This window comes from Rhynchophorus ferrugineus, unplaced genomic scaffold (genome assembly GCF_030347505.1).
Source record: "Rhynchophorus ferrugineus isolate W39M unplaced genomic scaffold, kcgeb_rfMv2 rfM11, whole genome shotgun sequence".
NCBI classification, from domain to species: domain Eukaryota; kingdom Metazoa; phylum Arthropoda; class Insecta; order Coleoptera; family Curculionidae; genus Rhynchophorus; species Rhynchophorus ferrugineus.
The window spans coordinates 21853831-21881158 of NW_027472590.1; the positions used below are offsets into that span (position 1 = coordinate 21853831).

The following is a 27328-nucleotide window of genomic DNA, read 5'->3' on the forward strand; positions in this document are numbered from 1 at the left end:
TAAAATGAGAAAGAAAAACCCGTTCCGAATTTAAAATGAATTTGACATTTTTACATACTGCATCTGACAGTATATTCGACGTCATCTATGACGTGTATTTGCTGTTTTATTGGAAAGACTAGATATTTATTGGAACTGATGAGTCAAATAATATGTTTAAGATTTATGAACTAAAATTCAGAATTGATGTGGCAACATGGCCATATTTTGACGCTATAAATTTCGATGACATTAGTTCACTGTTTTATTGAACGAACTCTAGATATATTATTTTATACTCTCTCTGTTTAGTGTTTTACCTTAGTTCGAAACCTTCTTCTAACGGTGTCAGCAGGAAGACCATACATTTCAACTTCTACATAGGTCCCCACCCTTTTATCGGTCAGGAATTGTCCGGATATCACCTGAATCTTAACAGTACCGGCTATAATACCATCTATGGTTGATTCAGCGAATGGATAGAATCTGGTATCTGTTCTTCTCATAAATTCAGGCTACAAAATATATATCAGCAAGTTTATTTGGTTGCATATACACGAACATGACCTATAATTTATATTATTTAATGTTTCTATTGGTGATATGATATGATGGACTGTTAACATTCGAAAATGATTTTAGCTAGATAATTTGTTGCATTAATACTTTTCAAATAAAATCTCTTTAGGTAGAACGTTAAATTAAATTAATTGGTCGTCATATTCTCATATTTACCTTTAATAAATAGCCACACCGGGAATTGTATTCGAAGATGCCTAGATTCAATTGCATGGCCAAGTCCAGAGTTTGAAAATTGAGAGCAACTAGCTGGCAGCCGGCATTCCAATACACTTGGGGCATGAAATTCGATGAATCGAAACGTGTACCCACCGGATATACCCTACTCAGTTGGTACTTGTTGTAGTTGACGAACTGGATAGGATACTCTTTCAATAGTGCTGTGGCTCTTCTCTCATCGAAGGACGACATCTCATAACAACGATTCTTCTCTGAAAACGAAAATAATATCTCGTTATGCGTAGTCGGTACTGTAAACCAGGGGTGGCTAACAAGTTGAGGCTAATGTCTAGGGTGGAATTACGTGTATTATATGGTTTCAATGAAAAATGGGAACTCGATTACTTTTTTACAATTGTGTATGATAAATGTTGTTGTTTAATATGCGTTATCTCGGTAGCAATCGCTAAAAAGTGTAATAAGAAGAGACATTTTTTAGCTTTATATAACAAGTATCAACCAGAAAACATAAGTTATGGATTTTCAAACTCAATTAACAAATCAAAATAATGTTTTTAAAAGTTTTTAAAGGTTGGAATTACAAGCATGAACTACTGCATCATTAAAACTAAGCTATCTTTTAGTAAAAAAAAATGTAAGCCATTTTCCGATGATGAATTTGTAAAGGAGACATATTTTTTAGAAATGCTAGATCTATTTTTTAACGATTTTAAGAACAAGAATACAATTTTTGTTGCAATTCAAGATCTATAATTGTCACGATGAATTGAGAATGGTATGAAGAACTGAAGAAACTTAATTACAAATTGGTATACTGTTGCACCAGTGGCGGCTCCCGATAAACATTTTAAGGGGTTCTACAATTTTTGCAAAAAAAATTAGCTGTTTTGTATAAATTAAGTCCATCCTACGTTCTTTTCTGTTCGCAAATTTGGTAAACACTATGTCATTAAAAGTTTTTCTAATAATTGTCTAGTCTCCTTATGTGTATCCTAGATTACTTGCTATTAAAAATTTTAGAAGAGATAGTGCACCATTTAATGTTCTACATCAATTTCAACAATCATTTCTTGAATAAATAACTAATTGTTCAGTTCGTAATCGTTCTTTATCAAGTGTGGGATAAAAGAAACATATGGAAGGGAGTTTATCCTCAGGAAATTTACCGCAATAGTCTCCAAAGTTCCAAATTCTGAAAAGAGAAGTGATGCAACTACTAGATGCTCTTTAAAATGAAATCGATCTTTTGCATAATTTATTATAACATCACACACTTCTAAAGCAGAAATTCGGTGATCAAATATATTGTTGGCAGGATTTTCTGGTGGCTCATGAGTTATTATATTTGATGCTCCACTAATGATGTTATCATGTTTATTTCGAACTTGATGCGTAATGCGAATAATAATGCGTTCAAAATTATCGATAGCCTCTTATTCTAATAGGTTAGAATTTTCTTTGCTGCTGTTGGTGCCCGGCCGGCCATAGTAAAACACATTTTTTTGGCAAAATTAGTTTTTTTATTTAAAATAATTCCCTTCAAGGGTGATACACTGATTATAGCAACTATCCAACTGTTAAATACCATTTTTGTAGTAGGATTTGTCCTTTGCTTCCAAATAGGCCTCAGTTTCGGCGATCGCCTCTTCATTCGATGAAAATTTCTTCCCAGCGAGCATTCTTTTGAGATCTGAGAATAGGCAATAGTCGTTGGGAGCGAGATTTGGAGAATACGGTAGATAAGGAAGCAACTTGCGACGCGATGCATTGTCTTGGTAAAGCAGCACTTTCTTTTTCTTCAAATGCAGCCTTTCTCGGCGATTTCGTCCTCCAAACGGTCCTTATTGGACCGTTTGAAGGTCGCTATGTAATAGTCGATGTTAATGCTCCTTCCTTTTTCAAGGTAGTCAATGAAAATTATTCCATGCGAATCCTAAAATACAGACGCCATAACATTGTCAGCAGACTGTTTACCCACGGTTTGGAGAGGATAACTGTCGATTGGACTTCCGAGTGAAATGATGGAGCCATATGATGAGCCATTGTCACATATCGATGCAAAAACTCGGGTTTATTACGCTTGATCATCTTCAAACACCGCTCCAAATCATCAATTCCTCGTTGTTTTGGTTAAGAGTGAGCTCGCGGGTCATCCTCTTTGCACAGAGCTTTCTCATATCCAAATATTCGTGAATGATATGATGTACACGTTCAGTTGATATCTTTAGAGTGTCTGCTATTTCATTCAATTTCATTTTACGGTCATTCAAAATCATTTTATGGATTTTTAAAATGTTTTCTTCGGTAACAACCTCTTTTGGGCATCGACAGCATTCACCGTCTTCGGTGCTTATTTCACCATGTCTAAACTTAGCATAGCTTTTTGCTTCAATTGTATTTTTCCCTTCAAAGAGCAATATTTTATCAACACGCGAAATTTCTTTTTATCAATTTTTTTCCCAATAACAAAAGTTGCTTCACTCAAAATGCTGTCAAATTTATACACGCATCTTTTGAGGGTTAGGGCTAACTAAAAACATATGGATTAAATTCTAGTAGCGCTATCTATGTGTCAGGCCGGGGACTTTTCAATTGAGCTGTTACTTTGGGCGACGTATGATGGAAAAAAGTTAGCGAAAAATTGAAGATCGGATCATTGAATGTACGGCGAGTAGAGGTTGCTGCACTATAGACTGTGTTGCTGGAGAATTGATCTTCTATTTCACCAATACATTCATTGAGATGGTTTCTATTTTCGTACACAACATTAATACATTAATAATCCGTATATTAAAGTTGCAATAGGTTGGAACGCCGTGGGGAATACTTTTATAAACAATTTTGTTCAACACTTCTACTCGTTAGTGTCAATTATTAAAAAAAGCCACGACTATCTTGTAGATTGCTAAAAATATATGTACTTGCTTATTTGTGGAAGCAGCTCTAGACATAATCAAATTTAATTGGTGTGTATAACAGTGTACATAGTTAGCAAATCTTTGTGCGATCAGTTTGTTGGGTGAATTTTGAATTAAATGATCTATTATGCTGAAAATTGATTTACTAAATATTTTTGCTTCATATATTTCAGGAATTAAGTTGTTTTTGTTCTTCTTCAGCCGAAAAATGTATAAGTCCACGAAATATCCCCGGATTCTGGAAGTATCGCTCTCATTGTATTACCGAATAGCTCATTCAAACGCTACTCAAAATTTAATGCAATTTATAATTTTTGATAAAACATACCTATTCTTTGACATATTTTCATCATGTCTCTGTATATTTATCCAATACGCAGAATTTAATTGAGTTAGTTTACTCAAACTAATATTATGAAGAAACTTACAATTATGAAGATAGACGGTTTCATGTCTCTTTATTTTCAAACTTAAGTGCTCTAGATCGGTGACCCCTATTTCCGTCTAAGTTTTATGGCACCAAAAAGTAAGCAGGAAAAACAGTACAAGGCATTTTTTACACCTACAAATGCATTCATTTTGAAATAAATGTTTCTATTAAATTTACGGGTCTTCTACTTGCTCCAGATTTGTCAATAATAATGTATTGTAATGGTTTACCCTTTCCTTAAAATTCCAACTTTTCTGCGTTACTAATGTTCTTAACATTTAAAACATTTATTCACATTAATTACTAAAGATTACTTCCATCATCACAGTTATTAATATTGTTATTATTAATTGGTCAACATGAAAGTCGCGTAAAATTCCGATTCAGATAAACGATATCATATACGGGCCATATGGCGCATCACTAAATGCAGCGAAATCTTCGTTTCAATGCCTTATTCTAGACCGTTGTGTCCAATAGAGGACAGGCGGTGAAAGAGCTCGCAGAGCATGATCGTGTTGCCCAGATAAATAATAGCAATAGCGAGAATCGATAGCCTACCGATGGTAGATTATTTCATTGGTCCACATTACTTCCGTGTCTCGCACTTCAATTGCAGTATTTTTATCATTTATTACAACAAGAATTCGCGAATGCTAAATGGGATTTGCTCTTGGTAAGTTATAGAAAATATTTTAGTGAGATTACATAATTATTTTTTGGGAGCACTGCAGCTCTTATGTATACAGGTAACGTACCATTAAATATTTGTATCGTATTTTCTCAATTATCTTTACTAACCATTTAACCGTTGCTACCTTTTTAAATATTTTAATAATTTTATTTATACTTAATCAGGAATATTTTAATATTATTATTCTTTGTAACTTGAATGAAAGTGACTGAAAATGAAGTTCTAACATTCAAAGGGCGTGAACAAACATCGGGAAATTTAGAACATCGAAAATGTCGAATCGAATGAAACTAGTCGGACTGAAAATACCGACTGAAACAGTGCATATCAAAAAGTAGTTAAATCAATCGGACTGAAAATAGCAGCATACATTACTTGGCAAATAATTTCGAATTTGGTGCATAAGCACTATATTGTATAGATTAAACCATAGAAAAGAATAAATTATATTCTTTTTCTTTTCTAATGGCGGTAATTTCGAATCGACAACAATAACAGAGAAGAAAATTGTTCCTGTTGTATTAGAAGTATTCATTAATGAGCAAAAACTGTAGCAAGTGGTAATAATTAGACATTTAATTTAATCATTATATGCTTCAGTAATGATTTAATTTTTATTTTATCGGTGAGGTGTAGCTAGAATTTCTTGAGTGAAAGTCGAAGACAGTGAAATTAGAATAAGAGAAGAATAAATTAAATAGGCTTTTGCTAGGATGTAAGAATAATGGGGAGTAATACTTTGAAAAGATTATAATTGGTTCTTGGTTGATTATAGATGGTTGTTCTTTGTTCCATATAAGAATGTTCTATTACCTATAGACAAACACAACTATAAACAATCATAAACATAAAGTAGCATTCGAACCGGAGATCGTAACTACTGTAGCTATCAAGTCAGCTAGTAAGAAGTTAGAGAGATGCGCTGAAACTCAATAAAACTATTGAGATAAAATAATAATTAATAATAAGGCTAAAGAGCTTTCAACTCTTGTTAGTAAATTTTATCAAATCTAATAACCAAATCATAGAACGATCAACGACACTATAGTGATCCAATGGCTACTTCCTGAAGGTGGAAGGGTGGAATAAACAAGGTAAAAAGAACGCAGTTTTATATAAAATTATAAATAATGATGTACTGATTACAGACTTCTTTCAACTGAAATGTACGATAATCCATTTATTTTAGGCTAGTAAATGTATAATATGTTAACCAAAATGAGAATAGCGACTGAAACAGTCGATAGCAAAAAGTAGTTTGTTACTAAACAGTCCATAGTCGTTTTCAGTCGGTAGATTCCAAACCTAGTTTTAAGATATGGGTCCAAGTACTTCTAAAAACAGGAAAAAACTAGAGATATAATGTTGTGCTGCCCAATATTACATAACGTATGATGCTGTGCAACATGATGTTGTATTTACTTAATATTTAATAAATATCTGAAGGATGAATCCATCGGACATTAAAGAACGCACTGGTAGCCACAAACAATATAAAATGGACAGAAAGCCTACCACTCATTCTTTTGAGAATTCGTTGTGTTTTCAAGGAGGAAATACAGTGTACCGCGGCGGAGCAAATGTATGGCACTACATTGAAGCTACCGGGAGAGTGTTCCGGGCAACAGAGAGTAAAATCGACGAAGCAGAGTTCGTAAGGAAACTGAAGTCAACCATGAGACAATTAAAACCAAGTAGAAGCGACCAACTATGCTAAAGAGAAGCCGTATGTCAAGAAGACCTTTAGGAAGTACCATTTGTTTTCGTAAGAAGAGACCAAGCAAAAACACCCCTAAGCCCATCATACGAAGGGCCTTTTAGAGTTTTGCACAGACAAGAAAAGTACTTCAAAATTAATAAAAATAGAAAAGAAGATGTCAACCAGCCATAAGATCCATCTATAGGATTCAAAATTTCTCGCGACCAGCTCTCTAAGAGGGGGGGGGGCACTGTGGTGACGTCAGGCCTTTTCTTTTTATTGCGAACTGGCCGCAGAATAAGATTGACCAAAAATGATCAAGGGCACGCAGTAAAATAGACAACAGATTCATTCATCTTTCGACGTCCAAGCATCTTACATTCAATCAACAATCATCATCAATAATCATACTGTTATTAATAAAGTGTTAAGGGAAACATAGTTTCATACAATAAATTACACGAAAACCTCCATAAGCGGTGATGACAAAACCAAAGACTACTAAGGTAATAAAGTATGAGTGAAACATACTTTTGGCCGTTTCGAAACTATTGAAGTGCACTGGCTGGACGTAGTTGACCAACGCGGATATTTCAGCGCCGGCTTCAGTTTCCGACGCGATTGGTGGCGGTTTGTTCTCATTTCCCCCTTCCACGCTCTCGGCGTGGTGAGTCTCGGCCTCTATGGTCTCCGGTTCTTCGTCGGTGCTGGAATCCTCGTCTTCCGTGCCCGTCGACTCTTTGGATCCCTGGAATCAGATATTTTATATTTTAGATTTTTTTTACGGATGAGAAAGATCTGGTTAATTTTCAAGTGAATATTTTTATGAGTTTTAAGAATCGTTAACCTTCTTTGTTCGTTTTAATTATGCAAACAAAAAGCGGAAAAGAACAATATTACGCTCTATTGACTTACACCCTTTCTAAGATTTACTTTGGCTCGATTATCGGAGAGGTTGTGCTTACTATTGTAATTATATTTTTTATATAGAGTTTGAACGGAATATGGTTTTCTGAGTAACCTAGCAGATGCGAGAGACGTTCTCTTGTTTAAATGTCATTTTTCATACCGAGTGAGGTGTAATCAAGTTTATCAACGATTTTAATTTTTGTTTGAACACACGTGGCGAGATATCATGGGAAGTATTGATGCTTGACCTGGAAACAAAATACTATTTTAATTTTATTCCAGTTTGGACTACACGTAAATGTGATGAACAAATTTGGTCGAATATATTCTTACATATGACGCGGACTAACAGTATATAATGATGGAAGAGTGTATATGCGGTACCGATGTGGTGGATATTAATTGTTCCAACTCATGTTCCTGATAATACAAGGGTAATTATTTATATTTCGGAAATTGGTAGCACTGTTGTCATGTGAGTCCATCTGACGGTTTCATCGTGAAGTTTCACATTTTTGACGATATACGTACTCAGAACATTTTGTCGCACGGACGTTATTTGTTTATTTTATATTTAGTTGAAAGTTTCGTCTCGGCAAAAAATTTAACTGAATCGTGAACATTTTCGTGCGATGATTTTTACGATTTTCGACGTGGATTATCACAAGAGTGCATCAATCAAGAAGAAGCTATTGAAGCGTTCAAAAATCAGGTTTTGATGATACCTCATTTGGAATGGAATAAATGCTTTGAAAATTGGTTTAAGCGTATACAAAAGTGTATCGATCACCGTGGCGAGCACTTTAAAAAAATATTCGCAGCTTAACTATTTGTTTTTTTTCCTATTCCCGAAATATAAATAGTGACCATCTAGAATTAGACAAACCTAAGTAGTTTTCAGAACGAAACTTCGCTTGATTAAAATTAATGTACCATAATGGTTCATTCTCAATCTTCCCACACCTATCAACTATGCATTGATGAAATAGTTAGCGATATCAGAGAATGTTATTATCTTACATGTCACCGGTCATAAAACGGTAAGCGTAGCTAACTTTCTTGTTAATTTCTGCACCTGATCAATAGATACCGTTTTTTTTTCGGAAAAAAATACATAATTTTCAAGAAAATAGAAACATTTATTTGTTCAAAGTATTGGACATTTGATTCTATACATCTTGTCCATCTTTCAGACAATTTATGAGCAAAACCATTCATCGAGCTATTTTCTAACTTCCTTGAAATTGGCGAAGTGCTGCTCTGTAAGCGCGTCCCATTGATGCGAAAGGTTGATAGTCGGACGAGGTTAAGGTCTGGAGAGTACGGCGGGTGGTGCGATCCAAGTGCTTTTAATCCTTCCTTGGCCAGTTTTGCTTTATGAGACGACGCGTTCTTCGGACCGTGCCTGACATGTTTTTAAAGTTAGAACTTGATCACCGTAAATTTCTACATGCAAACGATGACTTTATTTGGCTTTTTTGGTTTTATTAAATAAGAAAAGTAATGCGTGTCGCAAAAGTACAAGGCACCAAACTTAAAATTTTCAAAGAGGTATAAATATATGATGGTGTTACTTTCGTAAAATACAACATATATAGCCATAGAATAAAGAAATTTAGAAGTGAAAGTTATATGGAAAAATCGGGTCCCACGTTTAAGCTTTTCGGAATCTCCGTTACGCGGCCAAATGTAAATGAAAAATGCAACAGCTATATATGTGTTTCTCTCTCGTTCGGCCTCGGTATTAATAATTCTAACCTAAGCAGTTAACGGCCATTTTTAGGTGATACAATTTGTATTGTTTATTTACGTTTATTTACGGTATGCGTTCTTATATATATTTGACAATTTAGATTATAGTGTGTATTTTAATTTATTAGTGTAATAAAATGAAAACCTTAAGGGGATCCCTTATAATCTGCTATGTAGGTCCAAGAAAGTTTGTAATTATTTTAAAGGTGAAGACTATAGACCAAAATGTGGAAAGCCATGGCTGAAACAAGATGTAGTTCCTACTAGTAATTTGAATAGTAAGTATTTTGTTAAAAAATAATGATTTATTGCATTTAAATAATTAAGCAATATTAATTGAGATTCTTTACCTTTACTACAAAACAAGGAACATATGCCCCCAATGGCAATATTAAATCACATAAGTTTTTTGAGGCTGATAGATATATAGGAGATTCTTCGACCCCAACAAGACCCAGAAGTAAGTATATAATAAGAAACTTATGTTTATTATTAGAGAATGGGGGTTCTAACTTGAAATGTATATGTTCATTTACAGATAACTCAGCCTGTCCCATCACTTTCGTTTCAGGTTGGATGAAAAAATAATGGCTTTATTCTTATTGAAATGCAATCTCAGAGGATATAAACGTTTATCGAAGATATTCCGCTTGCCTTCTAGAAGAACATTAATGCAAATACTGAATAAGGTTCCTTTTTGCTGCCGAAGTAGTAACATCTAATTTTGGTCGTTAGTTCATAAACTTGACTGTATAGACCGAACTGCAGTTGTCATAGTTGATAAAATGTATCTCAATTTAGGTAGGTTGTTAATTTAGTTGATTCTAAAAAATAATACAACAGAACCATTAATAATTATATTATCTTATTTTAATGTTTGTTTTAAATATTAGAAAGAAGATAATATCAGTGGATTACGCGTTTTGGGTAGTGGAGATATCTCTGTGATTATATCAATGACTTTATGGTCAAGGAAAATTAATGTAATTGTAATATATCAATAAAATATATTTATTTTTTATTTTTCCAGTAAAATTAAAAGAATTTTTTTAATTTCCCGCTGAAATTTTTTACTATACATTTGTAAATTACCCGATAAAATTTTTAAAATTCCTGCTAAACATTTTTAAATCTCCCGCCGTAACTAACGGTCATACGGCGCATGCGTAAGCGCCCTCACACGGGTATTCCGAGCCTAACTTAGAACCAACTTTCACATAGGAGATGCGCTTCTAAGTTTCATTATTCTATGATATAAAGCTTTGAAGCTTGTTGTCAGTAGAATAAAATGACATATGTCAAATCTTAATATTGCGTCCTTAACCCTAGCGATACCTCTTCCTCCTCTCAAAATTGATGAACACATCATTGGGTGTGAAAAATCACATTTGAACAGTAGTATTTCAAGTGTTTGCTAGTATTTTAATATAATCTTAGCGCTTGGTTTTGATGTAAGTACAGTAGATATATTTTAATGTAATCTTAGTGCTTGGTCTTAATGTAAATGCTGTAGATATATTTTAATATAATTTCAGTATTTAGTCTTGATGTGAATTCTGTAAACATATTTTAGAATAACGTTTATATATGGTGCTTGAAGTTGTTGATTTTTTAAATATGTAAATTAATTTTAATATGGTGTTTTTGAAAATTGTTTTAAAAATAAAATGCATGGACAAATATTAGTTATATTGTTATTACCTCGTAAACTTTATATTATGTATAATTTCAATATAAAATCAAATATTTATCAAATTTATTTCTTTATATATATATTCTAAAATAGATGAAGCCGCATATGCATATGCGCCAAAATCGAAATATATAAATAATTTTGGTTACCTGTCTTGTTTGTAAAGCCGGCGCATGGTGTGGGACAAATGCTGTAGATATATTTTAATGTAATCTTAGTGCTTGGTCTTAATGTAAATGTTGTAGATATATTTTAATACAATTTCAGTACTTAGTCTTGATGTGAATTCTGTAAATATATTTTAGTATAACTTTTATATATGGTGCTTGAAGTTCTTGTTAATTATTTAAATATGTAAATTAATTTTAATATGGTGTTTTTGAAAATTGTTTTAAAAATAAAATGCATGGACAAATATTAGTTATATTTTTATTACCTCCTAAACCTATTTATGTTATGTATAATTTCAATATAAAATCAAATATTTATCAAATTTATTTCTTTATACATATATTGTAAAATAGATGAAGCTGCATATGCGTATGCGCCAAAATCGAAATATATAAATAATTGTGGTTACCTGTCTTGTTTGTAAAGCCGGCGCATGGTGTGGGACAACTTCGCCATTACCAGTTTGTTCTGGGACCTGGTTTGCGCCCGGTGGAGTGACAGCAGTCGCTTTCTTGTGATGATGATGGTGTTTTTTCTTATTTTTGATGATGATTTTCCGTTTTAACAAAGACGGCGGTGGTAAGGGTGAACCTACAGTTAATAAATCAAATTTGATCACAATTAAGTAAATATTTCACAACTAAATATAAATGCAGTACAAACCTGCTTCGAGCTTGTGACTTTCCAGCGGTGAGTCGAGCAGCATCTCTCCGAATATCTCTCTGCAGTAATTTGCTATTTTCGCCTGTAGTCTAGGATTGCAATGATTCTCAAATGACAACACTACCGGATAATCGGATGTCTTGAAGGCGCTCTCCGCGATAGCTTCTAGTACTTCTTTGGCTGAGATTTCCGGCACGAACGTGTAGCCGTGGACGATGATTGGTTCATCCGTTCGACTTTTCCAAAAATCGAGTTCTACGCATCTGGAAAAAAATATATTTATTGTCTGAGGTTTATTAATGAAATCTACTTTGTCACTAGTAATGGTTGATGTGATTAGTAGTATTCGAGAGACTCAGCTTTCGAAATTATTTACTTAATGGACCTAAGTTTTGAAAAAATTAATAGTTAATTTAATAATTGTTAATACATTCCTTCAATATATATTTCTATATTAAAAAAATAAATGACTTAATTGTGTTCTTTATTGTTTTAATGTACAAGCTGAAATCAAATATTAATTTTAAAATTGTCTTATACATTATTCTCTGTATTCACATACAAATATGTATTCCTTCATTTATTGTACCATATTTATGTCTAAAAAGTAAAGAATTAAACTTGAAAGTAAAGAAAGACCATGTATACTTTTTTTGATGCTCTGATCACAGTATCCTTTTTAAATTCTTCCCTTTATTCTGTTATGAGAGAAACTTAAATAAATAGTGGTCGTATTTTGACCACAGGGCTATCACTAGTAATAATAAAGAATCTCGCTAGCAAGAGAATGCTGAAAACAAATCTTGGATTAGAAATATTAAGATACAGACAAAAACTGTATACAGATTCCTGAGGAAAATACCCAGATTCATACGTTACGGAACAACGAGTGGCTGACCAATGTAGATCCATTCTTAGGCCTATCAATAGCCTCATCTCGGAACATAGGATACAAGATATCCGACTGAGATTGAAACTAGCCTAAATAATGAAGGTATTAATCAAGAAGACTATAACATGGAAGAAGGCGACATCATCGAAGTCCCAGCCAAACCACAACAACTATCTCAAATACATAGAGATTGAAACGATGTAAGCTTATCTTGGATTTAATGGCAGCAATGCACTGAATACGATTATTCTACCAACTTTTATTGAAAATATCAATAACTCTGATTCTTTACACCTAATAATAATTTATTATGCAACTGGAGCTATTAGAGTTATGGGTGTTAAAATTAAACCTAAATATCAAGAATCTAAGTCAAAAAAGCAACAACACCGATTTGGGAAATATGATTTCTTCAGTGAAAACGGAACTATTCGGGAGAGTCATAGATCAAATTACTGAATATTTAGCTACTAACCAATGAAAGAACTTAACGAAACTCGCCCAAATAATAATAAACCGAGCGATATTACTTTAAATAAAAATTTACTAGAGATACATCTATTAATAATTCTATACCAAATGAAGAATGAAGTTGAAAACTTCTGGAGGGTTTAATTAGCAACAACAGCCACATGGAACAGTAATGCTAGTTGGTTGGAAGAGGAACGAACAAGAGTCAGGGTTATGAAGAAATGGCTACAGTATCTATTACAACTGACACCTTGAAAAATATTTTTAAAGTCTTTCATAATTGGAAATCTCCCTGACCCCATGGCGTACAATATTTCAGCAGAAGTTGATAATATAACTTAATATAATGTTAAGAATATTAATAATGTTGTAACCCAGTTGGATAAAATGCCCACATTCCTCATGCACGATATTACTTAGTTTAAAGTAAAAAGTGACAAAAATACTCTACTAAAAGCTGTTTAATAGAAATTTACTAGAGATACATATATTAATAATTCTATACCGAATGAAGAATGAAGTTGAAATCTTCTAGAGGGTTCAATTAGCAACAACAGCCACTTGGAACAGTAATGCTAGTTGGTTGAAAGAGGAACGAACAAGATGTCAGGATTATGAAGAAATGGCTACAGTATCTATTACAACTGACACCTTGAAAAATATTTTTAAAGTCTTTCATAATTGGGAATGTCCCTGATCCCATGGCGTACAATATTTCAGCAGAAGTTGATAATATAACTTAATATAATGTTAAGAATATTAATAATGTTGTAACCCAGTTGGATAAAACGCCCACATTCCTCATGCACGATATTAGTTAGCTTAAAGTAAAAAGGGACAAAAATACTCTACTAAAAGCTGTTTAATAGAAATTTACTAGAGATACATATATTAATAATTCTATACCGAATGAAGAATGAAGTTGAAATCTTCTAGAGGGTTGAATTAGCAACAACAGCCACATTGAACAGTAATGCTAGTTGGTTGGAAGAGGAACGAACAAGATGTCAGGATTATGAAGAAATGGCTACAGTATCTATTATCTATTACAACTGACACCTTAAAAATATTTTTAAAGTCTTTCATAACTGGAAACCTTCCTGAGCCCAATGCGTACAAAATTTCGGCAGAAGTTGATATTATAACTTAATATAATGTTAAGAATATTAATAATGTTATAATCCAGTTGGATAAAACGCCCACATTCCTCATGCACTATATTACTTAGATTAAGTAGCAATAGGATGCATTTATGGTTTACATAGATTATATGGCATAATTATAAGGCTTTCGATTTAATACCCCATGATACCATATTATTGGATTTTTAGCATACATAATATCGAAGTGCAATACGAAGGTACACCTCTAAAAGGGTACAGAATACCTATAAATAGATACAATCTCAAATAATATTTTTCGATGGAGATATATTGCGATTAATTTTTTTATCTCATCGATACAATTCCACCAAATATGGTTTTTGTATAAAAAATAATAACACAGAACTGATTAAACTAAATCATATGTTATACTGAGATGCTCTTAAACTAATAATTACTACGCAGAATCAACTTCACCAAATTCTGAAAATTGTTTTTCAAGGATATATAAGTATTCCATTCTATAAAAATAGTAGAATAGTTTTTTTATAAAATGTAGTCGTAAAGTAAAAATAAAAATATGAAAACACTAGAGCTTACGGCTATATATGATAGTAAAACATATGGAATCGTATTTACTAGCCCATAATGACCATACAAAGATGGAATATCGCTACTTATAAGATACGAATGTGAGAACCGACAATATTCCATCATTAACTTATTTAATAGAGCCAGTTTGTACCTTTAGTAGACAAAGTTATAGAAGAAAACACATTTTGTTTAATGAACCATCATTTATGATCGCTCTTATCAAGGTCCATTCTAGTTGACCAATCTTATTTATTTTTGTTGTAATAAGGCGATATTGGACCATAAAATATGGGAGACTATGGTCAAATAACGGGGGGGGGGGAGGTGGGTGGTATTTGTATGACAATAATATAATAGATGTTATAGATGCGGACGATAATAGGGTATTTGAAAGATGCAACTTCAATCGCCAAAACAGAGCTCAGGGAATCGGTACAAATCAACGAGTCACCGGTTTCAATCCCCAGTACAATCTGCAGAGCCTTCCAGATAGCTATTACTTCTGCCGAGAATATGGATCCATATTTATGAAGCTTATACGTTTCTATTGTAGAGGATCTATAAACAGCTGCGCCTACTCCTTCGGATGAGTTGAAACCCTCCATATAAAAAACTTGGTAGCTTGGATATAGCGAAAGAAGATAATCAAACAAGTCCTCGAGGATGCCAGGACCAAAATTATCCTTACTATGGACCGTTAAGGATCTATTTGTGGACAACGACGGAAAAATCTTAGTGAAAGTGATGTGTAGCGGGAAACATCAAGTTTACTTATATCAAGGTCGATCATTTCAATAGTCTTAGAGAAATGATCCTTAAAAGATCGTGCGCTACGTGAAGATGTAAAGGATTTGCATCTAATTATTAGATTACAGATTTATTATTTTATGATTTGATGATATGGAACAAGATTTATAGGCTGCTTTAATAAGTAGCTTGTATTATAGACTTATATACAAAGCATCCCGACTGAGTCTGTTTTGCGATTAGCAATAAAGTTAATCACATTTAAATCCCCCCTAACTCTCTGTTTCAGATTGTATATGTGCTCCTTCCCTGTAAGTTTTGGTCAAAATAAACTCCAAGAAACTTAACACCAAGAGCCAATTTTAATAGTACTTAGATCTAATAAGATAAGTTCGTAAAAGTCCTAGTACTTAGAACTATGCTATGAAATAACCTTATAAGAAATAATATAAAAGTGATATTCTTCAAATAAATATCTATATAAAATAAATCAGGAATATATTTCCGGTTTGTAACAAAAATAAAATTAACATTCCTCATATAACAAGAAATTGATTTCAAACCTATGCTGGAACATACAAATTATTTTGTTGAAAATCTTATTATTTATCATAATGTATACGCTAATGAATAAATAACTAAACCTAGATATTGGTCCCACATTCTCTCGTTTTTGTTAATTTTATTAAGATTCTATAAAAGTCGTATAATAATATTTGGGTATAATAAGGCAAGTTCGTAAAAAATCCTAGTGCTCAGAACTATACTATAAAATAACCTTATAACATAAAATAAAATTGAAATACAACTACGTAAAATAAATCAGGAACAATTTTCCGTTAATTAAGTTTCCGTTTTGGGTAGTTCCTATCTAACTAAAAAAAGTAGTAAAAATAAAATTCATATTCTTCATATAATATGAAATTGGTAACTGACCCAGGTAGCAGCAATATATCAATTAATAATTAAAATAATAATTGTTACTGCTAATTGTATTTCTATTTAAGATACTGACGATGGTATTGAATAAAAAAGTAACATTGCCAATACATGATAATATTTTCAAATATTGTCATTATCAGCTTTATTTCAAATGTGTTTGTAGTCTTGTTAATTTAAGCTTAAGAATATTGATTTGTTTCATTGATTGATTGTATTGATTATTATTAAACTAAACAAAGTATCATATGGGAAACACTTAGGAAGAGAGAATGTTCCAACTGTTAATGAACTTGTAATTGTTGTGGCTGGCGACCCATTGAAAATTTTTGATATTGATATTACAAATCATCGTTTTTACGACGCTTTGTAATATCGATTGATATTTTAGAAAGGAGAAGATGAACATCACTTAAATATTAACAAAAGTAATCCAGTGACAGGCACAACATATACATTTTTTTTTGTATAAGCTGTTTAAGTACTGTTAAGCATGGAAAAGCTGTTTAATAGAAATTTACTACAGAGGCATATATTAATAATTCTATACTGAATGAAGAATGAAGTTGAAAACTTCTGGAGGGTTCAATTAGCAACAACAACAGCCACATGGAATAGTAATGATAGTTGGTTGGAAGAGGAACGAACAAGATGTCAGGATTATGAAGAAATGGCTACAGTATCTATTACAACTGATACCTTAAAAATATTTTTAAAGTCTTTCATAACTGGAAATGACCCTGACCCTATGGCGTACAAAATTTCAGCAGAAGTTGATATTATAACTTAATATAATGTTAAGAATATTAATAATGTTGTAACCCAGTTGGATAAAATGCCCACATTCCTCATGCACGATATTATTTAGCTTAAAATAAAAAGCGACAAAAATACTCTACTAAAAGCTGTTTAATAGAAATTTACTAGAGATGCATATATTAATAATTCTATACCTAATAAGTAATTCCTTTGTATCTTTGTTTATGTTTTTATTGTTTAGGCACATATATTAACAAGAAAGTTAACGCGATGAATGCTAGATATTCCGATTTATGATCCATGACAATCAAGATCATTGTTGATATTTGTGCGAAAACTGAAAGTGAGAGATTACGATACATCAAGTTTAATCAAGCGAAGCCTCGTTCTGAAGGCTTCTTCTATCATGGTACATATGCAAGAATATATTCAGGATGCCATAGCTTTTGTGCATGTATATCTTTAGCCAGATCTGTTCATCAAATTTTCGTGCAACGCCACTTGGGATGAAATTAAAATTTGTTGTTCCCAGGTCAAACATCATCGTTATGATATCACTTCAGCCGTGTTCAAACAAAAATTAAAATCGTTGATAAACTTGATTCCAAATCATTCGGTATATACATTCCCAGCGAGATCATTCAAATACAAACACAAGGAGGACCATCCTGTCGCCCTGATCACTGCGCCAACCAAGTCGCCAAGTAATATTCTTAAATCCTTGGGTTTGACATCGTTGGTTCGTCTTGTCTGCATTTTTCAATTACTCCCTTAGTAGTTTAGTCAGTTGATCTGATAAATTAATATCCATCGACCACATTTTCACTGTTTATGAAATATTTTCAATAATTCACGTAGTTTTCCTCGCATAAATTATGTGAAAGCGAGTTTTTTTGTTCATATTTTCTTATTTCTCGCTCAAATCGCAAATATTTATGGTATTTCCATTTCCATCTAGTAATTTGATATATTAGACCATTTTTATGTTTAGTAAAAAGTGCTAGCTTGAGTTTTACCAAATGTGAGTTTTCTCTCTCTAAATTAACTGTATTTAATCTGTTTTCTATTTTATCTTTATATATCTTATGATGTTCTATTTTATTATTTTTCTATTTATACTTTACACAAAATTTAAGCTAATTTTGAATTAAAGATAATACAATTTTATGGACGCAACTATAATGTAACTATTTTAAAAATGAAGTATAACTATTTTGTAAATCAGTGATGAAAAACTGGATATCAGTAAGTGATGCATTGTCATGAGTTATTTATAATTATAAGCAGGTCACCGAAAGTAGTCCCTGTCGGCTTTTGGTGGCAGCGTGTTTGTCTTTGGATTTCCCCTTGTACACAAGGGTGTCCATTGATTTATTTGGGATTTTAGGTTTACTTTAATATTTATTACTTTAGATTTTAGCTCATGTGTCTCTTTCCCTACTAATATTTATCAGTACTATGATTTAAGATCAAAATTATTATTGGTACTATTAGCTTCTAGTAATATTAACTCTCAGTAGCATTATATTTCATTATTACCAAACATTAGAAGTGTCTGCCGTGATAATAAACGATCCATGTTGTATTTCTGTATATATGTATTTTTCATTTTACCCATATCAGTGAAGATTGGTTGGAAAATTTATTTTTTATTTGCAGGGCTGATTTTAAACCCAGGACATAAAATAAAAATCATATTTAAATAAAACAATTTAACATCTTGAACAAATAAAGACAGGGATCAAAAGAAATTATATAAAATCTACTTACACAATAAATGACAAAATATATAAAGCAAATTCTAAACGTGCGATCTGTTGATCTGTATGATCAATAATAATACTGATACTTAACGTTACTGGCAGCTAATAGTACGGTTAATTAATTATGGTGACGGATCAGAGAACCGATAGATAATAGTACCGATAAATAAATATACTGACAAATTATGGCACTGAATAATAGAATGATGTTGATGGCATCAATAATAGAGAATGACATTAATATCATGACATGATGGTTAACAACGATCTTAGGATAGGATGGGACAAAAGTCTCGCTACCCTCGACGCAATTTCCGATGAGTGGTAATAATGGAACGATTATTTTCATTAAATATTGTCACTACTTTGGCTCATTTATGTGGTGTATATTTATCCATAGTAAAATTTGGACGAAAAATGGTAGCGGGATTTTTGCACCAGCCTATACATAGTAGCCAATAATAGTGACGAACAACCATAACAGACAAAAGTAATAGGCAACAAATTACATACAATGGATAATAGCGAAAATTGATAGAAATGATAATCATGCTAGTATGGAACGACACGAAGGGAGGGAAACACGCGATGTACCAGCTTCTACCCTAACACTAACAATAATGGACGTACAATGAGAAGAAGGGAAGGGTACATGCGATATCCGGTCACTAGGCTTAGTAGACCTCGCTAGGGTAAAATCTTCATTAAATAAGCAACATTATTGCTGTTGTACAGTGACTTCTAACACCGACCAATACGTTAGGTACGTTGCCATCAAGATCTATCAAGAACCACTTTCGATGGCGTTTATGTATGCTTCAAATTATCGGTAAATCATAACCAAAACAGTTATTTTGGCGCCAGTTTCTATCTTATAAAAGAATTATAATTTATGTTTTATAGTAGCGACCATAATATTATACTTAATTTAGAGTAATTTAGGAATCATGCGAGAGAGAAATACGAATAAATAATAAAATAAAATAGAGGATAATAAAATACATAAGGATAGTTGAATAAACATATAAATAAATAAATAGAGAAATAGAAAATAATAAAAGGAATAACTAGAAGGGAATGAAATTAAGGAGGGAAAACTGGACTACTCTGTGAATGAACTCGTCAGTTGATGAAACTCAGGTTGGCCGGTACAAAATACAGCATAATCAACTGAATAAAAAGGTAATGACTTATAAATACACAAAGCAGTACAAATAAATAACCCAAAATTAGAAAAAGATCTGAAATATCGAATCATGAGTACCATAGATACGGAACTATTTATGATTTCCTTGTATGATACATGCATTCGAATGCGTTTTAAGAAAAAAAATATAGGGAAAATATAAATATATTTAATTAACGGCCAGGTTTAAATTGTGCTCTACAATTGTATAATTCGTATAATTATACGATCAGGACGGTCTTTATAATGCTATCTTAACAAAAAATGTAATGATAGCAAATCAATATGTTTAATAACATAAATTAAGCAAATGAATGGTTACGTCCTGATAACGAAACAAGCTACGCCAATTAGGACCATAATTAAGAGTAATCTTAATAAGTGTAACTCAGTTAACACGACGGTTACTTTTTTTAATGGGATAATTAAACAGTTACAGATTTTCCGCCACATTGCGTTAATCTAATCTACTCGCAAGATTCGTAATTTGCCCCTACATAGACCCTAACAGAGTGAATCATTTTTACATTAAGTTCCTAGTATTATATCTTTTCAGCGATTTCACTTTAATTAGATTTTTTTTATATAACATCTTTATTAAATACGCTTAGTACAATCTTAATTTACAATTAATTTATTACTATTTTTCCTATGTACTTGGATTAATTAACAAGCAAGACGAGTGCGAGAAAATACATCAGTATGTATTCCTCAATTATAAATTTATAATTATTTATTAATTATTAACTTATAGCTATAGTTTACACTAATAGTACACACTAAATATTCACACAAGTTCGTATGGTTTTGTTCGTTTCAATCTCCTGATATCCTGCGCGCTGTCCAGCAGTTGTATTGCTTCCACGTTAGTATGATTTAGTAATCTCCTTTCGTGTTTCAAGGCGAAATCCTGCACAACTTCGCAAATCCATTTGATTTCCAGGTCATCGTGCAGTTCTTCATTGGTTACATAGCGATAGGCATTGGTAATCAATCGAAGAACCTTGCATATTTGCACCCCATAGGTCCAAATTGGCTTTATAGTCGCATTATAGATCAACCTCTTTGATTTTAGATCAAGTTGAGAGTATCTTCCGACTAACCAGTATAGTTGTTTTATTTTGGTTCTAATGTGTTTTGCTTTTTGTCTAACGTAATGCTAACTTTAATTAGATGTATAATATTATTCTCGCCATTTTTAAATATTATTTTAGTGCAACATTAGTATATATATAGTCTATTCTAGGTTTTTTTGTACATACGTCATCAAGATGTTTAATGTATTCATTCATTAATTAAGTAGTTCATGACGTAAGTAATTCTGCAATTTACTTTTTTTGAGAAATAATGCCGAAAAAAAATATACAGTAGATCAGATGGTTGAACAATATGGTCACATAGTATTACAACTTCCTCCCTATTATATATATAGTCAGTCCAATCGAGTTGATATGGGGCGTCGCAAAGAATTATTATAACAGACATACTGGTTGAGAAGGATATTATATTCCATCAAGAACTGTTTGGATATGTGGAAGGAAGCATTGTCGACCATAATACCTTCGGTTTGGATGAACTGGATAAGACATACAGAGGAAGAAATTGATAAATGGTGGAATCGTAAATATGTTTTAGGCAGATTGGAATTGGATTCTAGTTGTTCAGAATTAAACATGAGCATTAGGTTAGAGTGTATGAGGAGAGGATGAATACTAACTGTTCTGTAGATATGGTAAATATATTAGGCAGAATTCAGTAATTAATTTTATCAAGAATGGTGGACACAGGTAGTCGTAGAAGAAATAAAAAATACAGCGATGACTGACAAGATGACTTAACACGTAAACACATCATCGAAGGAAACAAGAATTAAACGTGAAAAGGTAAATATGCTCTCGAATGAAAGTGAAACACATTACTTTTATATATAATTGTTAATTAGGTGGAATAGGCCTCTAGGGGGATACCACTATATAAAAACGGGTCTAGAACTCGCCCCACAAAATATTATACCTGCGTTCTTAATTGTAGTTTCAAATCCTTCGATAATATATGCATTAGATGTACTATAATGTTAAAATAAACTATATATGTTTGATAACATTTTTGTTTCATTATTTTATTTAAACTAGAATTTTGTCAAAAAGCCAAACTGAACTAAAACTCAGAGTTCATGAGGCAACATTGCAACGTTTTGACGTCACAAAGAACGTACAAATACATATAGAATGTTATCCTTCTATATTTTGTGTATGTGTTAATTTTTTACACAGGTGATGACGAAATAATATGAACACTATGCAATATACCACTTGCACCGCAAAGTCATTATCGGTTTTTTAACAGACTTCGCTAGGCTTGAGTATGCAATGTTATGGTTTGATACACGGACGTAAAAGTCCAAAGCTATACATATTATATATCGCGAAAGTAATACCCTCCTAGATTTATATCTCTTCGAAAATGTCAAGTTTCGTGCCTGAAAAGGTGCATTTGTGGCAAGCATTACTTTTTTTATTTAATCAAAAGAAAAAAGTCGTGAGAAGTCATTGTTTGCTGGTAGTATGCTCTAACCTTATATATTAAATATATGAGGCGTTTTTTCGAAAATTCAAAAGTGGTGATTTCGATGTGCAAGACAACTAACGTTCTGGTAGATAGAAAATGTTTGGAGATGCCAAACAGCAAGAGTTATTGGATGAAGACCCAACCCAAACTCAAAAATAATTGGAACAATTAAAATAAAGAAACAATTAGCGACCGATTGAATAGTCCTATCGATTAAGTGACGGGCTCATGGAAAATCGAAAAATCGTCAGTGAAATGCTGCTTCAAAGGTTTGATCGGAAGTAATTCCTGCATCGAATAGTGACGGGTTATGAAAAGTGGATTTACTTTGAAACTCTTAGGCGCAAAGAATCATGGTTATCACCTGGGGAGGCCGGCCAATCGACTTCAAGGGCAAATCGTTTTGGTCCCAAGATAATACTCTGTATTCTGTTTGGTGAGCGGTATAGTATATTACGAACTGTTGAAACCCGAAACAATTTATAGTGGTCGCTACCGACCACAAATTATTTATTTGAAACACGTCCAGAATGGGCCCGAAGACAGGCTAAAGTTATTTTACGGCAAGACAACGCGACATCTCATAAAGCAAAACTGGTCAAGAAAGCGTTGAAAGCACTTGGATGGGACATATCGCACCCGCCGTGCTCTTCACCAATTTCAAAGAAGTGAGAAAATGGCTCGATTAATGGTTTTGATGAAAGGACAAACATTTTTTTTTTAGGAAGGTAGCCATAAATTGCGTGTAAGATGGACAAGATGTATATAATCAATTGGCCAATACTTTGAATAAAGTTTTCCGTTTTCTTGAAAGTTATGTAGTTTTTTTTTCAAAAAAGCCGGTCACAACTTTCCAGTACACCTGGTATACTCTTATCAATAAATAATAATACTACCAAATTCAGTTTTTAAAAACGTATCATTCGTTTTAAACTCTGAGCAGAGTTTTCTTTCTAATTTCACTAATTAACATTACTTTAGATAAAAAGAGACAAAATGAAGTTTGATGCTATCATCGAAATGGTCTATAAAATTCGATTTGTATTGGTTTTGGTTGACAACGCCAGAGGTTATAAACCCCCAAACGTTATGTCGGTGCTTATGTTGATACATTTATAACATTAAAAATGCCAAGGACATATTATAGTTCATGCAGTTTTATCAAGATCAACTTGATGTTAGCTCTACTCGTGGTTGAATTTATGAAATTTATAAAAATAGTGAGTTTTTCCACACAAATATTATTTAGCATAATTAATTCAGGGAAAACTCTTTGAGGAATGTAAGTCATCCCTTCATACACTGTTAGGAAACATAGGGTTTAAGTGATGTAAATATAACCCATGAAGAGGCCTAATCGAACTTTAAGACTTTGCTTTTAAAAGTATACTATTTTTAAAAACATGTAATATAAGTAAGGAATATTTATTATTTCCAATTATATATTTAGACGGGATATGGAATATTATCTGCACACCACCCTTGGCAAAACACTAATAAGAGTCTAAAAACAATAAAGTTGAAGGAAAAAGGTAAAACTTACAATAACATAGGTTTTATTACTTATAATGATTTTTTAAATAATTCATTGCAGATATATTATTGTTCATAGTGGAAACAGGCATGGCTATATGAGTTAGTTTGTCACTCGTTAAATATAAATTAAATGTGTGTGTTTTATGTAATTTACTGTTTTTAGAAACAACCCTGAAAAAGATACATTGTGGAAAGAAGGATTGTCGATAATACCATCTTCACTTTGGCTAAAATCCAACAGACAGCAGAAACAGGCAGAAATTGACAATAATAATTGACTTGAACAGTGATTCTGACAGTGAAAGAGACTGAATGAAACATTTTTGTTGTGGGTTCAATGTGGATTGATAAGAAACAGAAACAACAAAAGATGAATATAAAACTAATATGGGATAACTGTGGCAAATAATATTGTAGAGTGTGAAATATTGATTAGTGCGTAGATATTTGTGTAGTTTTTTAGAATATACATGAGCATTATATTAGAACTTATAACGATCAAATTAATTAACAGCAAATGAAATTACGCAATTTGCAAAAGCAATATTACGAAGTAAATAATATTTAATGAAAGTAAAATATATTACTTGGACGTACAATTGCTAATTATGTGATTTACGCTTCCAGGGGATACCACTACATTAAAAACGCTCCTAGAAATCTACTTCATACGCGTTTAATGTAAATATGATAATCTACAAACTATTGTGGCTGTATAATTAAACGTACTTTAAGTCCTTAGATAATACATGCGTTAGATGTACTATAATATTAAAATAAATTATAAATGATAATTTTTGCTTTATTATTTTATTTAGATTAGTATTAGTAATTTGTTATATATCTGCTGACATTCCAACAACAAAAGAAACACTTCTTGGAACCTGACGACACAATTATTATGGCAAAAGATATATATCTGCCTAGGGCAATAGAAAAAGTGCAAGTGGCAGTCAACAAACTCTACAAATGGAAGAAAGATTGGAAAATTCTACTTAATACCTCCAAATCTGTCCACGTTAATTTTGCATTGAGGCGAAATAATAAAAACTTAATTATATTATTCAATGCCCGATTCCTCAAGCAGAATCAGCTAAATACCTTGGAATTCATCTTGACGGTAGATTAAATTGGAAGCATCACGTTATACAAAAAGCAAAACACATTAGAACCAAAGTAAAACAACTATACTGGATAGTCGGAAGATACCCTCAACTTGATCTAAAATCAAAGAGGTTGATCTATAATACAATTATAAAGCCAAGTTGGACCTATGGGGTGCAAATATGGGGTTGCACTAAAAATTCAAATCAACTAGTCATACAACGCTGTCAAAACAAGGTTCTTCGATTGATTACCAATGCCTATCACTATGTAACCAACGAAGAACTGCACGATGACCTGGAGATCAAATGGATTTGCGAAGTTATAATTTTTCCATAGAAGTCCAATATTTCGCCTTGAAACATGAAAGAAGTTTACTAAATCATACTAACGTGGAAGCAATACAACTCCTGGACAGCGCGCAGGATGTCAGGAGATTGAAGCGAACAAAACCATAAGAACTTATATAAAGTGTATACATTTAGTGTAAACTCTAGCTATAAGTTAATAATTAATAAATAATTTTAATTTTATAATTGAGGAATAAATACTGATGTATTTTCTCGCACATGTCTTGCTTGTTAATTAATCCAAGTACATAGGAAAAGTAGTAATAAATTAATTGTAAATTAAGATTCTACTAAGCGTATCTAATAAAGATGTTATAGAAAAAAACTTTGTTATAAGAGTGTTTTTTGTTATATAGTCCATCCAAAATAATAGTGAATTTACGTCATCATAACACTGAATGTATTAGGCAACTTTGCAGTTTTGTAAATTAGTTTTAAAATCATACACTATTTCTCATTTTGTTCTGATTAAAAAGATATATAATGTTGTCTGAAGTCAATAAATAGTCAGTGAGAAATCGAATACGAATTATAATAAGGTAGGTATGCCGCAAAAATATCGATATTTTTGGCTGATATTTCTTTGACCGATGTATCGATATTATTAAAAATATCTTTAATATCAATATTTTTATTTTTATTAAAAATATCTTTTCGTAAGAAAAAATATATCGATATTTTTTCTCCTATATAACGGTATCGATATATTCATATTTTTTAAAATATCGATGTATCGATATATTTTTCTTAACATGACATTCCTCCGGCTCCCTCCTGCCGATTAAACGTCTTAAAGAGGTAAGAATTGATACTACTAAATGTTAAGTTGCTGGATTTTCATAGGAAATATTTTGTAGTGTCTTGCAGCTATGGTGAAATGAAAAACAATGTAATGTTGGATTCGCCGAAAAGGAAGCGTTTGTATGTACAAAGCGGGTAACGAATCAAGATCATTTTGATGCCAGCTCTATTTGAGAGCTAATTATAAATTAATTGAGTGTGAACGTGAAAATTAAAAGAGTGAGTAGTTTTTTCAATATAAACATAATTTAATGCTGTGAATATAACCCACGAAAAGGTCTAATGGAACTTCGAGGCACTGCTTTTAAACTAATACAATTAAATAATTTATTAATTATTTATTATTTCAAAAGTGTGTATCTAGATGAGACATTCCAGAAATTATAACATTTCAAAATGGAACATTCTTTGTAAGATTCTAATGAAAATAATGTAAAGACAACAAAAGTTGATGGACAAAGGTAAAAGTTACACTAATATTTGATTAGATTTTGTCGGTGATAATATTGTATAATACTGAATTATTAACTCATTGCAGATATGTCATTCCTCATGCTAGAAAGAGGAATGATTTCATACCTGGAGTAGAGTTAGTGTTTTCCTCCAAGTCCAATTGCGACTATTATGGGGAAATTAACTATAATATGTTTTAGCTCTGGGTTGAAGATCAGCTATTAAAGAACTTCTAGGAGCCATCAGTTATTGATCACCATACCATATCATACCACACTCGTAAGTCAACATAAAAGATCCCAACAAGTGAATAGATAAAGGTTGTAATTAAGAAATGGTTTGCCAAACAAAAATTAAATGTTGAAGTTACTATGTCGAAAGGTGAACTCTTTCAA

The 27328-nt window shown here is 32.1% G+C and overlaps 2 protein-coding genes across 9 annotated transcripts in view; both read right to left on the minus strand.

Annotated features, from left to right (window-relative positions):
• Nucleotides 1–27328, minus strand: part of Plc21C (Phospholipase C at 21C) — a 316467-nt gene that overhangs the window by 23617 nt on the left and 265522 nt on the right. For all 8 annotated transcript variants that reach the window (XM_076417178.1, XM_076417181.1, XM_076417180.1 and 5 more), the window contains exons 7-11: nt 11668–11930; nt 11414–11595; nt 7011–7227; nt 715–989; nt 300–494 (exon numbers count right to left, since the gene is read on the minus strand). In XM_076417178.1, the coding sequence (XP_076273293.1) occupies nt 300–494; nt 715–989; nt 7011–7227; nt 11414–11595; nt 11668–11930 (1132 nt within the window). The remainder of the gene's footprint in view (nt 1–299; nt 495–714; nt 990–7010; nt 7228–11413; nt 11596–11667; nt 11931–27328) is intronic.
• Nucleotides 11666–27328, minus strand: part of LOC143204589 (uncharacterized) — a 347147-nt gene continuing 331484 nt past the window's right edge. Inside the window, exon 6 of the mRNA XM_076417265.1 lies at nt 11666–11676. The gene's annotated coding sequence lies outside the window, so the exon portion shown is untranslated. The remainder of the gene's footprint in view (nt 11677–27328) is intronic.